The 14,670-nt window shown below is 43.5% G+C and overlaps 1 protein-coding gene across 2 annotated transcripts in view; it reads left to right on the forward strand.

The window, feature by feature from the left end:
* The window catches only part of lss (lanosterol synthase (2,3-oxidosqualene-lanosterol cyclase)), a 42,458-nt gene that overhangs the window by 18,192 nt on the left and 9,596 nt on the right, over nt 1–14,670 (forward strand). For both annotated transcript variants that reach the window (XM_034186864.1, XM_034186865.1), the window contains exons 10-15: nt 8,119–8,216; nt 8,331–8,358; nt 8,965–9,021; nt 9,752–9,823; nt 11,324–11,374; nt 12,472–12,621. In XM_034186864.1, the coding sequence (XP_034042755.1) occupies nt 8,119–8,216; nt 8,331–8,358; nt 8,965–9,021; nt 9,752–9,823; nt 11,324–11,374; nt 12,472–12,621 (456 nt within the window). The remainder of the gene's footprint in view (nt 1–8,118; nt 8,217–8,330; nt 8,359–8,964; nt 9,022–9,751; nt 9,824–11,323; nt 11,375–12,471; nt 12,622–14,670) is intronic.

The raw sequence follows: 14,670 nt of genomic DNA on the forward strand, positions 1-14,670 counted from the left end.
TGACAGGTACCCAGCAGGCCAAGCGTTCCGCAGCCCGTGCGGTCGCAGAGGCAAAAACTCGGGTCTGGGAGGAGTTCGGGGAGGCTATGGAGGAGGACTATCGGTCAGCCTCGAGGAGATTCTGGCAAACCGTCCGATACCTCAGGAGGCAGAAGCAGCTCTCAACCAGCACTGTTTACGGTGCGGGTGGGGAGCTAGTGACCCTGACTGGGGATGTTGTCGGGCGGTGGAAGGAGTACTTCGAGGATCTCCTCAATCCCATCGTCACGTCTTCCGAAGAGGAAGCAGAGACTGGGGACTCAGAGGCAGACTCATCCATTACCCAGGCCGAAGTCACCGAGGTGGTTAGAAAGCTCCTCGGTGGCAAGGCTCCTGGGGTGGATGAAATCCGTCCTGAGTACCTTAAGTCTCTGGATGTTGTGGGACTGTCTTGGCTGACACGCCTCTGCAACATCGAGTGGCGATCAGGGACAGTGCCTCTGGATTGGCAGACTGGGGTGGTGGTCCCTCTGTTTAAGAAGGGGGACCGGAGGGTGTGTTCCAACTATAGGGGGATCACACTCCTCAGCCTCCCCGGTAAGGTCTATTCCAGAGTACTGGAGAGGAGAATTCGACAGATGGTCAAACCTCGGATTCAGGAGGAGCAGTGTGGTTTTAATCCTGGTCGTGGCACACTGGACCAGCTCTACATGCTCCATCGGGTGCTCGAGGGTTCATGGGAGTTCACCCAACCAGTCCACATGTGTTTTGTGGATCTGGAGAAGGCATTCAACTGTGTCCCTCAGGGCACCCTGTGGGGAGTGCTCTGGGAGTACGGGGTCCGGGGTCCTTTTCTAAGGGCTATCCGGTCCCTGTACGACCGCAGCAGGAGCTTGGTTCGCATTGCCGGTAGTAAGTCAAACCTGTTTCCAGTGCACGTTGGCCTCCGCCAGGGCTGCCCTTTGTCACCGGTTCTGTTCATTATTTTTATGGACAGAATTTCTAGGCGCAGCCAGGATGTAGAGGGGGTCTGGTTTGGGAACCACAGAATCTTGTCTCTGCTGTTTGCGGATGATGTGGTTCTGTTGGCTTCGTCAAATCAGGACCTTCAGCGTGCACTGGGGCGGTTTGCAGCCGAGTGTGTAGCGTCCGGGATGAAAATCAGCACCTCCACATCCGAGGCCATGGTTCTCGACCGGAAAAAGGTGCTTTGCCCTCTTCAGGTCGGTGGAGTGTCCTTGCCTCAAGTGAAGGAGTTTAAGTATCTCGGGGTCTTGTTCACGAGTGAGGGACAGATGGGGCGTGAGATCGATAGACGGATCGGTGCAACATCTGCAATGATGTCGTCGCTGTATCGGACCGTCGTGGTGAAGAGAGAGCTGAGTAGGGGGGCAAAACTCTTGATTTACTGATCGATCTACGTTCCAATCCTCACCTATGGTCATGAGATTTGGCTCATGACCGAAAGAACGAGATTGCGAGTACAAGCGGCCGAGATGAGTTTCCTCCGCAGGGTGTCTAGTCACTCCCTTAAAGATAGGGTGAGGTGCTCGGTCACACGTTAGGAGCTCGGAGTTGAGCCGCTGCTCCTCCACGTCGAAAGGAGTCAGTTGAGGTGGCTCGGGCATCTTTTCTGGATGCCCCCTGGACGCCTCGCTGGAGAGGTGTTCCGGGCACATCCCATTGGGAGGAGGCCCTGGGGAAGACCCAGGACACGCTGGAGGGACTACATCTCTCGGCTGGCTTGGGAACACCTTGGGGTTCCCCCGGAGGAGCTGGGGGAGGCGTGTGTGGATCGGGAGGTCTGGGCGGCTTTGCTTGAGCTGCTGCCCCCGCGACCCGACTCCGGATAAAGCGGAAGAAAATGGATGGATGCATGGATGGATGGATGGATGGACATTGGTTCAATTCAATAAAATCCATATGGATCGTTTGAAACGGGTATTGAGGGGTTGGAAATTTTCCTTGTATTAGCCTCTCATTCCCCTGCGGGTTATGCTTTGCATAAATTAGACATGCTCTGCAGTAATGTTTCACACATGCCTGAAATCCAAACGTCACAAAATGATTATTAACCAGTCCAACCATTCCAGCCGTAGAAACGTGACATGGTCCATGACTTAAGACAGCCGCTCACTTGAAAAGGCTGCGGGGTAGGACCGGTTTGTTTGAGGATCAGGCATACACACCATCAGTGGTTTGGTGGACATTGTGACGCAAAAATTGATTGATTGGATGAATGATAAGCATTGATTAATATTGATTATTACGTGCAGGCCAATCTCAATATGACAAATCAATTCCTGACAATGATCCAATACTCCAATTAGATAAATACACTGCCTACTATGTAGGCATACAGGCAAATTTGACCCCACCACAGTACCCCAGTGCCATATCCTCATGGCCTAGTGAGTCAGAGCGTCACAGAGACAAGGTCGAGTAATCATGACTGGGCCTGCCTTAGGTTGTCCCAGGGTTTAAGATGGGATCTTATCCGTCATGGGCTCGCAGCCTTCCATACTGGGCAGGGGTTCCAAGGGGTGGGGGAACACCCATTAAGAGGTGTCATGTCAAAACAGTTTTAATTGCACAGAACATCAAACATGCAGGATCATTGAAAGTGAATTGAAGTATCTTTTAGCAATTTATCCCAGAATAGAACTGTTGGATTAATCAATGCTTAAACACCAATAATAAATAGAAATAATGACAGAATCTGATACATAAACAATGTTTGGTTCGCAGGAATAACTATGGGTCAGGATGGACAATAATCATGTGAAAAGTTGTCCAACAATCTCTATCCTTTAAGGCCTAACTTAATCTGCATACATCAACTAATAATTAATAAGCACTTCATTGGTCATCAATGCTTTATGAAAGCCTGCAGCTTCTTGTTTGGTTTGCAGCAGGGGTTAGTTGCATCTCATGAGAGTTCACATTATTTCAGTCAGAACACAGGATGATTAAAATATTGAGTTATTATTATTTGTTGCCTCTACATTGCTGTCAGTTCACCCTCACCAACATTAATGCTTTCAACGAGCTCCATAAACATGTTACAATAATCAACATAGTCTTACTGTTCACACACTGTACAACCTTCTGCTCTGATCTTCAGCTGGAGTGATAAATTACACTTTGTTCCCAAAACAAACCACGCTTAAAAAAATAGAACACTGAATGTATTTGGTAACGTCAATGCAACGTAATACAAAACAACATTAAAGCTGGAATTGATTACATCAAATAAACAATATCTCTAAATTTAACAGTAACAAACACCTTTAAAACACTAGTATCAATTACATGTAAAACCCCTGTGTTTCATGTGTTAAAGCACAACAAAACATTGCTGCAGTGTTTCTCAATTTCTCAGGTTGTGGGGGTGTGGAGTGGCAGGGAGAGGAGGAGGAGGAGGGAGGTGAGCATTTAGAGCTTCCTCAGCAGCTGTGTGTGTACACGCTCCTCCCCAACACCCCAGACCAGGAACAGAATACCACAACTGCTACAACAAACAAGCAAAATAACCCAACTCTTCTCAAATAAAAACCCAAAAAACGTCTGCAGGTCCAAAGAAGACCTGTGTTAAATTACACGCAACATATTATACACACATGTAGACACGTAGGACTCAATGGAACTGTTAATTACAGTGGACTGATAGGAGACTTTTTTTTTTTCCGCCAACCTTCTGTCAGGCTGTTTGGGGCCTGGAGGTCAAGAACCGGGTATGCAATCACAGTCTCACAATCAGTTTTTTTTTTAATAGTCCTCAGAGAATCTACCACAACCACTGCTCCCTTCTGTCTGTCATCAAAAATAATTAGTGGATCAGTCAATCAGCAATTTTTCAGTCTTTTAGCAGTATTTAATATGTATACTGGGGAACCGATTCATAGAAATGTTTTATAACCCAAAGTCTTCATTGCCTAGATGAGCCTGTTTCCAGCAAGTTCATGGATACCTGCTGGAACTAATTGATCTAAGTGGTCAGTTCCACAGTAGCTCATTCATGATTACTGAGGCAAGATTGGCCAAATACTGCAATGTTCAATTGAAGCAGTCAATCTGAATTTTCGTCTTTTCCCACAGAGAGAAAAGAATCAACCCACACAAATTTCAAACCAACACCACACAAGAATATATCACACAACAATAAATCCAATCATTAATCACTCTACTGAAATATAATCTTGATCAGCTTTGTTTAAAATCTGTTAAGTAGGTGAAACTAACCAACTTTTACACCTTATCCAGTGTACAAAAATCAACCATATTTTAACCACTTCATCCCAGTTACATGATCATTCAATATGGAAAGTAGGAAGATGATAGTATTTATTGTCTTTGAGTTATCATCTTAACAATCTGAAAAGTTTTATTTCATCAACAGATCTATTTCAGAATTCTCCCTCAAAATACTCTATCTTTTACCCTGGACACCAACTCACACTCATATACACGTACAAAATTGATTAATGTGCACTTATTTCTCAGTATCTTAACTCCACACTTTAAAATGTTGAAGTGCCAGCGACTGTGACCTTGACAGTTTTATCTAAAACAATTCACAATAATTACACACAATCGGTCTATATAGCGACAGCAGAATAAAAGTAAGGAAAAACTGATAAGTATAATCTTCTAGAAAAGAAAGAACTGCAACCTTATATGTACATAAACAAAATTCATGTTGAAAACGGAGAACTCCTTATCTTTGCGAGTGTGTACATTCACGCACAAAGTGTCCATTCTTCCCATACTTCCAACATGTCAATTTCCTCTTTATCTCACACCCACGGGCTTTGCCTCTGGCCGCTCTGTGGCGCTGACCTCTGCCCTTTCCTACAAAATACACTTCTTCCTCACACATCATTATATTTAAAAACTGCTGTTTTGGTGCAAAAGCATGGTCTGGTGTATTTTTCACTCCACATCTCTCTTCCCTTTTTGTAAAATCACTGGTGTTCTCTTTTATGGTATCAAATGACTTTGTTGTGGAGTTTAACTGTAATTTTCCAAAGAAGTTAACTGTCTCTCACCACATTTTTAAGTGTTCAGGTGATGCTGGATCTTTGGTCATCATCTGTGGTCTGGTGAGTGTAGGGAAGTAGAGGAGGTGCACTTGCTTTAGCTTCAGCATTATCTGCGGCTGGGTAAAGGGCTGCCCCTGCATTCTGCGGAGGGGGCCTCTGGCTCCCTGCCGGTGTCTCGTTATCAATTTCATTTTTATTATAAAAGACACTCTTAAGGTTGTCTTGTCCCTGCTTCAGTTTGTTTTTGACTTTATTCTCAGCCTCACGCCGCCTGTAGGCTTCACTTTTCCACCATATACCTGAAATCATTAGACTGTGGTCGTGTGTCATGTTTACTGTGAGATCAACAGCAGTTACCTATTTTAGCTGTTCGTGGGGTTATCTCATAGGGAGATCTAAACGAACAGGCTTTTGTTCTTTTTTCACTGTTTGGTCACTGATCAGTCTGAAAAGTGTCACCACTTTGACCTCTGAGAGGTGGGTGACCTTGCTTATGGCTTCTTTTCAGACTCGTAGGTTCACATACAGGTGTGGTGCGTATAGAACGCTTACAACCTACTTCACAGACAGGGCTTCATTTCTGCCAGTGGGTTAAAACTGGTGACAGGCCCCCCGCGATTCAGTTGCGCACGTCCTCAGTCATAAAAACACACACATTCACACAAACACATTCACACCGCTGCGCTTCAGCTGTTATCACACTTCTGCTCCAACCGGTTTTTATATCAGAATTTTACGGCTTGCCCACTGAAGGTTTCACTGACCTAACACTGTACAGTTTTTTACACGCTGTTCTGGACCGGAAAGTGGTCTTTCAGTTGTCTCTTGCTTTTTTTAATTGCCAATTGTAACCGTTGCCGGCTCAATCTGGAGCCAACAGCCACATCAGGTGTCTGACACAGCGGGAATTCAGCACAAGCATGCAGCTCCGTAACAGATGGTCTTTAACCGCTGCACCACCTGACTTTTCTGTTTCTCTCCCAGAGAGTAAAATTAACGCTTTACAGCCAGGCTTTAGCCTCACACCTTACAGTGTTTAAGCCAAAAGACAAACCAAAAAAGACATTAACGGGGTTTTTCCTCACGGTGGTCCCGGCCACACGCACACACGTGCACATAAAGAAAAGCAGTCTCACCCGCAGTCACACTCTGTCGCTGAAGTCCGTATGCCTTCACCCTGTTAGGCGCCGACCCGTTATGGAGGAGACCTGTCCCCCCGGAAAAGGGTTTGCAGGAACTAGTCCTGGCCGTGGCCACAGCCTTCCAACAGGGTCCTCCGTCACGGGCCGACCACCGTTCTGGTCTATTGGCATCCGGCTTTCGAAGGACCAAGATGTCAGAGTTGTGATCTGTAAAAAAGCAACTCAGTTAACTAACACAAAGAATGATCACACTAGAGACTGAATTTCATTTCCTGATCAGGGAGAGCCAACATGACCCCTCGTCACTGTCCGTCAGTCAGCTCTGAAGGGTCCGCCCACTCTGCTCCTGGATTTGTTCTGAAGCAAGTTGCACAGAGACATATTACAGTACAATATTCAAAAGTACAGCTGTGTTTCTTCAGTCAGTTGATATTTATATCACTTTTCACCTGGAAGGCGCCTTGTGGTCTTGCTCAGACAGATAGTAATTGTTCTTCAAATTGAAACATTACAGCACCAGCCTTGAACTAGTGTACAGGCTGTGTTATTCTCTGCTCAAGGCCGAAATATTAATCTGTGTTCAGCAAAAACATAGCTCTATCAAAACAGTCTGCGCATTCATTAAGCAAAAGGACAAATGTTACTTTTCTCATAGGAGCAGTTGTAATGATTACTTCAACAGTTCAGTGTATATTACTGCTTTTGACAGTGGGTGATTATTTAGAAGAATAATGGTGCATGAACTCTTACACATGCATATATGTATATATGGAAAATAGAGAACAGAATCAAAAACAAGATCAAAGGCAGTTCATCAAAGTAAAGACAAAGACATTAATATTTGATAATAATATTGACAATATATAGAAAACTCTATCAAAGGGCTATTCCACAGGGCGCCATTCTACTACAATCACCCATGATCCAACAAACTGTAAAAATGGGATGAAATGGTTTGAAATGAAACCCGTACTAGCAGCAGCAGGCTTGCCTCCTAACAGGTTGGCTTATAAAGTGCAGATCTGGCAACCCGCCCAGGGTCAGAGCCATGTCAGCTGGAGTAAGAGGGAACAAGCTGGCTTATAAAGAGCAGACCTGGCAACTCACCCAGGGTCAAAGGCATATATCAGATGGTCTAAGAGGCAACAAGCTGGCTTATAAAGAGCAGACCTGGCAACCCGCCCAGGGTCAGTGGCCTGTCAGCTGGTCTAAGAGGCAACAATCTGGCTTATAAAGGGCAGACTGGCAACTCACCCAGGGTCAAAGGCATATGTCAGCTGGGCTAGGAGGCAACAAGCTGGCTTATAAAGTGCAGACCTGGCAACGTGCCTGTTAATTGGATCCTGTCCAAAACTTAGTGGTTTCCATCTTTATCCGTACACCCCCTTCCACCAAGTTTCAAGAAAATAGGCGAAAGCATTCCCAAAGTGTACTCTGAAACAGCTGGACTCCAATTTGGTCACAAGAAACAGAAAGTGAGTTTGTTTGATCTAAGGTTTGGATGTAAACTGTACACCTACTGGTGTTTGGTCTTGGTCACTCTCTTGACACAAAAGCTATCCAGGACTTCACCTCACACCTGCTCCAAGTACTAATATTTTTTCTGGACTTTGTGTCGCTCTTTAAAGTGACAACTGTTGCAAAAGTTCTGAAACAGTCAGAAATCACCGCAACAATTCTGACAAAAAGTCCTCCACACATCTATACTTCAGATATACGATAAGATATACTTTATTGTCCCCAAAGGGAAATTTGTCTTGGACTTGGACTATGGACTATGTCCAAAAAATGACCATTTAGGCTCTTTCAGTCGTTATCTGAATAAAACTCATTCATTCATTCTTTTATTCATTCATCTTCAACTGAAATATACTGTTTTTGTATAATGTGTTTGTATGGGAAACTAAGAGAACCGTAAAAGACACTAAACATGATCTATTGACCGTCTTCTTCAGATCTCTAAGACTATCAACATGCTGGTTTCTTGGTACGTGAATGGTCCCTCCTCTCCAGCCTTTCAGGAACACGTGTCCAGGATCCCTGATTACCTCTGGTCAGTCAGTCAGTCTCCAAAACTCAATTTATTAACAAGCAAAGAACAGTGTGGAAACAAAAAACAGAAGTACATGATGAGCTCACAGTAGGTTCTCTGTTCTCTGTTGTCCAGGCTGGGACTGGATGGCATGAAAATGCAGGTGAGAATTGTCTCTTGTTGCTGTTTTTGAGTTCAGTTTGTTGTGTCCTCGTGCACAGATGGTGCAGAGGCTTTAAAATGATATGAAAATCACATCATATGAGTTTGTCCTCAGTTGAAAGCAGAGCAACAAACAAAGTGCACATTATTGTAAGCGAAAGGTTAAATGGGGCATCTGTCACACCCACGTGTGTTTGACACGACGTAGCTGCTGTTTGAGGTTTGTCTCTGGGTGGGGACACCGGCGTCTTTGTCCTGTGTGTCCTCACCTTTGTGGACATGAGGTAAGTCAGGTGAACAAGTTTGGTACTGATCGGAGTGCGTGTCCCTGTAGAGTGATTCCAGTTTTGTCCATTTGGGGTGAGACTGCAGAGTAGATTCGGGACATGTGTGTCCTCTCACTGGAGGACATATAGAGGCTCAGCAGCTTCACTCAGCTTCTGCCACATTAGACTTTGACCAGAAAATAATGTCTGGAGGCCAAACGGACCTTCACATCTTACTTATCTCATGCTCGTCTTGGATTTGTAGTTTTCTATCTGTTGTTTGTGTCATAATTTACCAGTTTGAATAAATTAATGTTTGATTTGATTATTTTTGTGCACAGGGCACCAATGGATCTCAACTCTGGGACACTTGCTTTGCTGTACAGGCTTTTCTTGAGGTGACACGCCTGTCCAATCATAATTTATGTTACTAAATCAGCTTTTACCCAAAGAAACAGGAGAGACAAGTTCTTTTCTTTGGGTTACTGGCCGATAGGCCACCAACCCTTTGTCATGGCGTTGTGTCCGTCATAGTCGTCTTGGGCATCATAGTCATCGTCCGTATATTGCAATATCTCAAAAACTGTCTGATAACTTTATGTTTTGTTTTTCTAATTTGGCAAGAGTGTAATAGGGTTATTGACATTGTTTCCATCTAAAAATCATATTCATCGATTCATTTGTTTAAAAATGGCGGCTATTTTATGTCAAAAATAGCCATTTCGAGCACTTAAGGGCAATTTTCTCAAAAACTGTTTGATAACTTTTGCTCTAATTGGTCAAGTGCGTAATATGGGTTGTTAACATATTTCACATCAAAAATTGTAGTCATAGATTCGTTCCTTTGGAAATGGCAGCCATTGTTATGCCAAAAACAGCCAATTTAGGTATTTGGACCCAATTGTCTCAAACTGTCAGATAACATTTCTTTTAATTTAGCAAGGGTACAATATTGGTCATTGACATTGTGCCCATCCCAAAATTATTTGTGTAGATTCGCTTGTTTTGAAATGCCCAAGGCAAAATGGCCATTTTTGTGCCGAAAATGACCATCTTGCTTTGCACTGTAATTGAGCTGGTAACCCACGGGGCCCTTGGCACTCTAGTTTTTTTTTTCTTGTCTTTCAGGCAGGAGCTCAGAATAACTCCAGACTGGCTGAGAGCCTTCAAAAGGCCCATCAGTTCCTCACAGTCACACAGGTACGGCCACCAAGACTGACGTCATCTGAGATCATCTACTGCCGGCATACAGTACATTCATTTATTAAAATAAATCATTGTGGATTGGCTTTCCTGTTCAAGGAAAAATAAATAAATAAAAAGTGCTTAATAGAGCAATAGAGTTATTCCAACACTCAAATTATTTGAGGAAACCCTTTCAATAAATCCCATAATTCAACTATAGATATTGAATATGATGAAGTACCATGGATTTGTCTGATTTGTGTTCCATTAATGTATTCCATTTGATGTATCAAACGTCATGCTTTGAAGTATTTTGCAGTCACTCATAACACTCCTGCAGCTCATTTCATATATTGAACACAACCATTTTCTTTTTGTGTTTTTAATTCCTGGTTATATTATAACAAACATTGAATAACTTTCCAGAATAAGAGAGTAGTTTTATAGAGAACAATGAGCGAGTAGTGTTCAAAAGAAATGGGCTGTCGTTGATTTACCAAATAAAATTAAACTAACTGAGCAAAACTCAACTGGCAACGACTGTGGCTGATGCAGTAGAACTGACTGTATGCGAACCGAAAGGTTGGCAGGTTGATTCCTGTGTGGGATGAGCTGTGGTCCCTCAGTAAGACACAAGAAACAAGTTAGTCCTAATAAGATGAAAATTTAACATAGAAACGTCATCAGGATAAGAAACCTTTAAAACACGCAATGTTATTTGGATAGATATCTAGAGGTGATTCGATTTTGGAGTAGTTTGGTCAAACATCAACGAAAACATGGTACAAAAACCACCTTTTGTGTATATCTCAACAACCAAGAAGCTAAGATGGATGATCTAAAGCAGGGGTTCTCAGTCCAGTCCTCAAGGACCCCTGAACCTGCACATTTTCCATCTCTCCATGCTGATTTGCTAATTCAGGTGCACAGTCAATCAACTCCTAACAGACACCTGAATTAGAACCCCTGATCTAACACATATATTGATCAGCAAAATATTTGTGATTGAATTCATAATGAAGTCACACAGAAGTCACATGATGAAGTCATATATAGTCATTGTGAGTTTATATTGTGGTGTGCAGAGCATGTGCAGTATGCACCAGCCCTCTGAAGCATTTCATTAAGATTGTGTTACTTAAAATCAGATAAATTTAATATTTAAGTATCAGGTTATTTGAGGAATACATATGAATAAATGCAAATCACTTCAACTTATTGCCTCATTAAGTCAAATGAATTAATATAATACAAATAAATTGAGTTATTTGACCATATTCAAATTTAGTTAATTGAACTTAACTGGTGTGAGGCAGACCATTTCCTCAAATCGTCTGAGTTTAATGAACTTATCAGGTTTTACAGTCGAGAACAAACATGTTTCTTTGTGCTGGCCTGGTGATGACCGACCTTTAAGAAATGAATAATTATGTGTTAGTTTCGTTAGAAAAGAAGTAACACATTTATGTCTAATGATGGTTTCCTGATGGGTGACGAGCTTTTACACTTGATCAGGTACCTGAGAATCCTCCTGACTACCAGAAATACTACAGACAGATGAGCAAGGTATGACTCAACTATTCTTGTCCAACTTTATTAAGGCTAGTATCTCACTTGGGCTGTGACAGCCTGCGAACAGCATCCACAAGGATATTTGCACAGTTCGGCACAAGGTTAGTAGCGGTTCAGCCACCCCGCTCTGCAGCTGACCTGCACCCACCTACTATGCACGTATGTGAGCAAGCTGGACGCGTCCTGTCCAGCTACAGATCAGCTGCTTGGACCAGCTTCATTGTGTTTACCTCTATTTATTTATTTATATTTCTGAAGACAGAAGTGGATTTAAGTTTCATGTTCCTGGTCGGCGCATACCTGCTGTGCACGCCATGCTGTGCATGCTGTGGTGAATGCACGATTTCACCATTCTGGCTTCATTCTTTTTATTTTTATTGGAGCACTTCCAAAGGATCATGTTGCTTGTGCGTCCTGTCCTGCCACAGCAGAGCCATGGCCTGGTTATGAACGCACAGTGGACACACACACATCAAGTGCTACACATATCGTGCCCGGCCACAGAGGAGTGCACAAACCGTAGTTTCTCTTTTTATTTATTTATTTTTCTGAGGACCACAGTCTAATGCTGCCGGCCGGTGGCATTGACAGCGGACTTCACCGGTGTGTGGAACGAGGCGTGTCTGTGAGGACATCAGTGGAACTCGAGAGATGCGGCTCAGTGGAGTTCATTCTGTAAGTCAGAATGTAAGTCAGCACTGTAATATTCAGTGTTTTTTCTGTCTAAAGTCGAGGAAATTTTACATAATAACTATATAACATCCTGAGCACTGTGTGCACAAATGTGTGGTCATCTCAGCCACACCAGTGGTGCTCAACATCCGTGAGAGTGCCACGTGGTATTCAAATCCTTGCACCTGCAAAGTGGCCATCATTTTTGCTGCCACTCCAGACAGCATTCAGCAGACAGTCAGCCGTCATGCGCGCACGTGTTGGGAGGACCAATTCAGTGAGATTCCAACATTGCTTGTTTACACGCAATGTTGCGTCTCCGCCTCCTCTCCACCAGCCGCCCATCGGTGAGATACAAGCCTAAGACTCAACATTTTGTGTGACAGTTGTCCAACCACCCCTGTGCACACTGTTATCAGGGAGGGTTCCCCTTCAGCACCCGTGAGTGTGGTTGGATTGTAGCTGACTGCACGGCGGAGGGTCTGAAGTCGGTGATGATGCTGCAGGAGCTTTGTCCATCCATCAGCCAGCACATTCCCAAACAACGCCTCTACAATGCTGTTAATGTGGTGAGTTTTTGGAGAACTCATGAATCAAATGTGTTTACTTTTTAAAACTTAAAGCTTCTCAATTTTTGTCATTCTGGTTTTTCTGTTGTAAAGTCTATGACAGAAATGTACCCTTTCATCTCTAGAATATTAACACTGTCATCAGTTCAAGTCTGTTCCTATTACAAGCCTGTTGGACATCTGTGGTACCAGGGTTTGGGTAGGTGGGTTCAGCTGCAGGAATCTGTGGTTTGGGGCTGATCCTGTTCTTGTGGCATTGTAAGCAGTCATTGCCTCCATTTGTGAGACAGGTATCAATCCAGCAGACTAGAAGTTGGGACATTTTGACCTTCTCTGCAATGGAAAGGATGACTGCCTGTTTTGCAACAATTACAGGGGTATTACACCGGTCCCCTTCCTGGGCAAAGGACTTGTTAGGATCATTGTCAGTTGTGTTCAGAGTCAGTTGCTTGATGCTCAACAACCTGAGCAGACTGGATTCATTCAACTCAGATGTCTAATGTGTCCGAGCTCTGTAGCCTATGTTGATTTTGGCATATTGTTTGATTTGGTTGATCAGGCCGCTCTGTGGGACATCATAAAACTGAACATCATAGACACTGTGAGTGCTGTGTGGAATGGGGGCAGAGAATCTTAAATTCCTTCTAGTGAATTCTGCATTAAATCAGAGATGAACTCTGGCTCCTATTCTGTTCAGTGCTTGCATGGACTGGATGGTGGCTGAAGTACAGTAATGGAATCCACTGATTTCAGTTTTGTTTTTGTTTTTGTCAGTAAGGAATGATTCACTGTCCATGACTTTACACATGGTGCGGTGATCTTTGTGGAATTAATGGGCACCCCTCTGCTGTACTTCAGAAAACAAGTGAGGAGTTGAAGTGTCTGGGTCGGATACAGACTTTTGATGACTTGCTGGACTCATAAGAAGTGTATTTGTATAGGGTGAGTGTGTCAAACCTGCTGAGCAATTAATTGATTTATCATTATTGTGACATTCCTGTCTTCAATGTAGGAGGTCAAGAGAACCTTGAGGTCACTGGATAGAGGTGTTTGGCAATGCTTATATCTTAAGAATGACTGTCCAAGTCTTTTGGGTCCTAGTTCTCACTTGAGATTTGGGTTGTAACCAGTGACCCACAGCAATGAATGGTTTTGGATGAGGTTTACTACCTGTATTGTGAAGGAACGTCAGCTAGTGAAGCCACGCTTCCTCTTTGTGGTGAGCTTCCCTCAGCATGGTCCATTATACAGGTGCCTCGGTGCTGAGGATCTCAGTACTGAGGCAGATCATTGGTTGCTCTTGGGAGGTGCAGATGGACCAGTGGTCTGTCTGGGTGGCTTCCAGTTAAGACCCAAAATGTCTTATTTGTGTGTCCAAACTTTTGAGTGGTAGTGTAAGTACAATGAAGCTGCTGAAGGTTTCTCTCAATATCCAGAGAATCAAATAAGTAAATAAGTAGAAGCATAATAGAAACATCTGTTTGCACTTCATTGGGAGAATTTGAAATTCTATTGGTTTGCAATCCAAATTCAATTCAATTTATTTCATGGCTCCATATCACAACACTACCTCAGGGTGTTTCACACAGGTAAGAGCTAACCTTACCAGCCCCCATGAGCAAGCACACAGGTAGCAGGACTAAGAAAAAACTCCCTCCAGCATTTCTGAGGAAGAAACCTCAAGCAGACCAAACTCAGAGGAGTGACCCACTGCTTAGGCCATTTTAACAGTTATAAGGTTTTATAAAAGATTAAGAAAAAGGCAGAGAGTCAGTTATTTTTGTACATATGTTCCATCCAGGTGCAGAGTCTCTAGTTTTAGCCCTTGCATACTTCTGATAGCGTATGTCAAATGCCAATTCCAGGTTAGTCTGGTCCTCTGGAACCGGCGTCAGCCTTTGGGAAAGTTTGGGATCCTGGCAACAGCACGTCAGACACAGAGAGAAGAGCAGAATCAGTCAGCTGGAGATAATGGCACCTAAGGCATTGGATGGATAGAACTTTACTGATCCCTTGGGCAGGGTCCCTCAGGAAAATTGAGGATAATTG

This window comes from Thalassophryne amazonica, chromosome 14, assembly GCF_902500255.1.
Source record: "Thalassophryne amazonica chromosome 14, fThaAma1.1, whole genome shotgun sequence".
In the NCBI taxonomy this organism is placed as follows: domain Eukaryota; kingdom Metazoa; phylum Chordata; class Actinopteri; order Batrachoidiformes; family Batrachoididae; genus Thalassophryne; species Thalassophryne amazonica.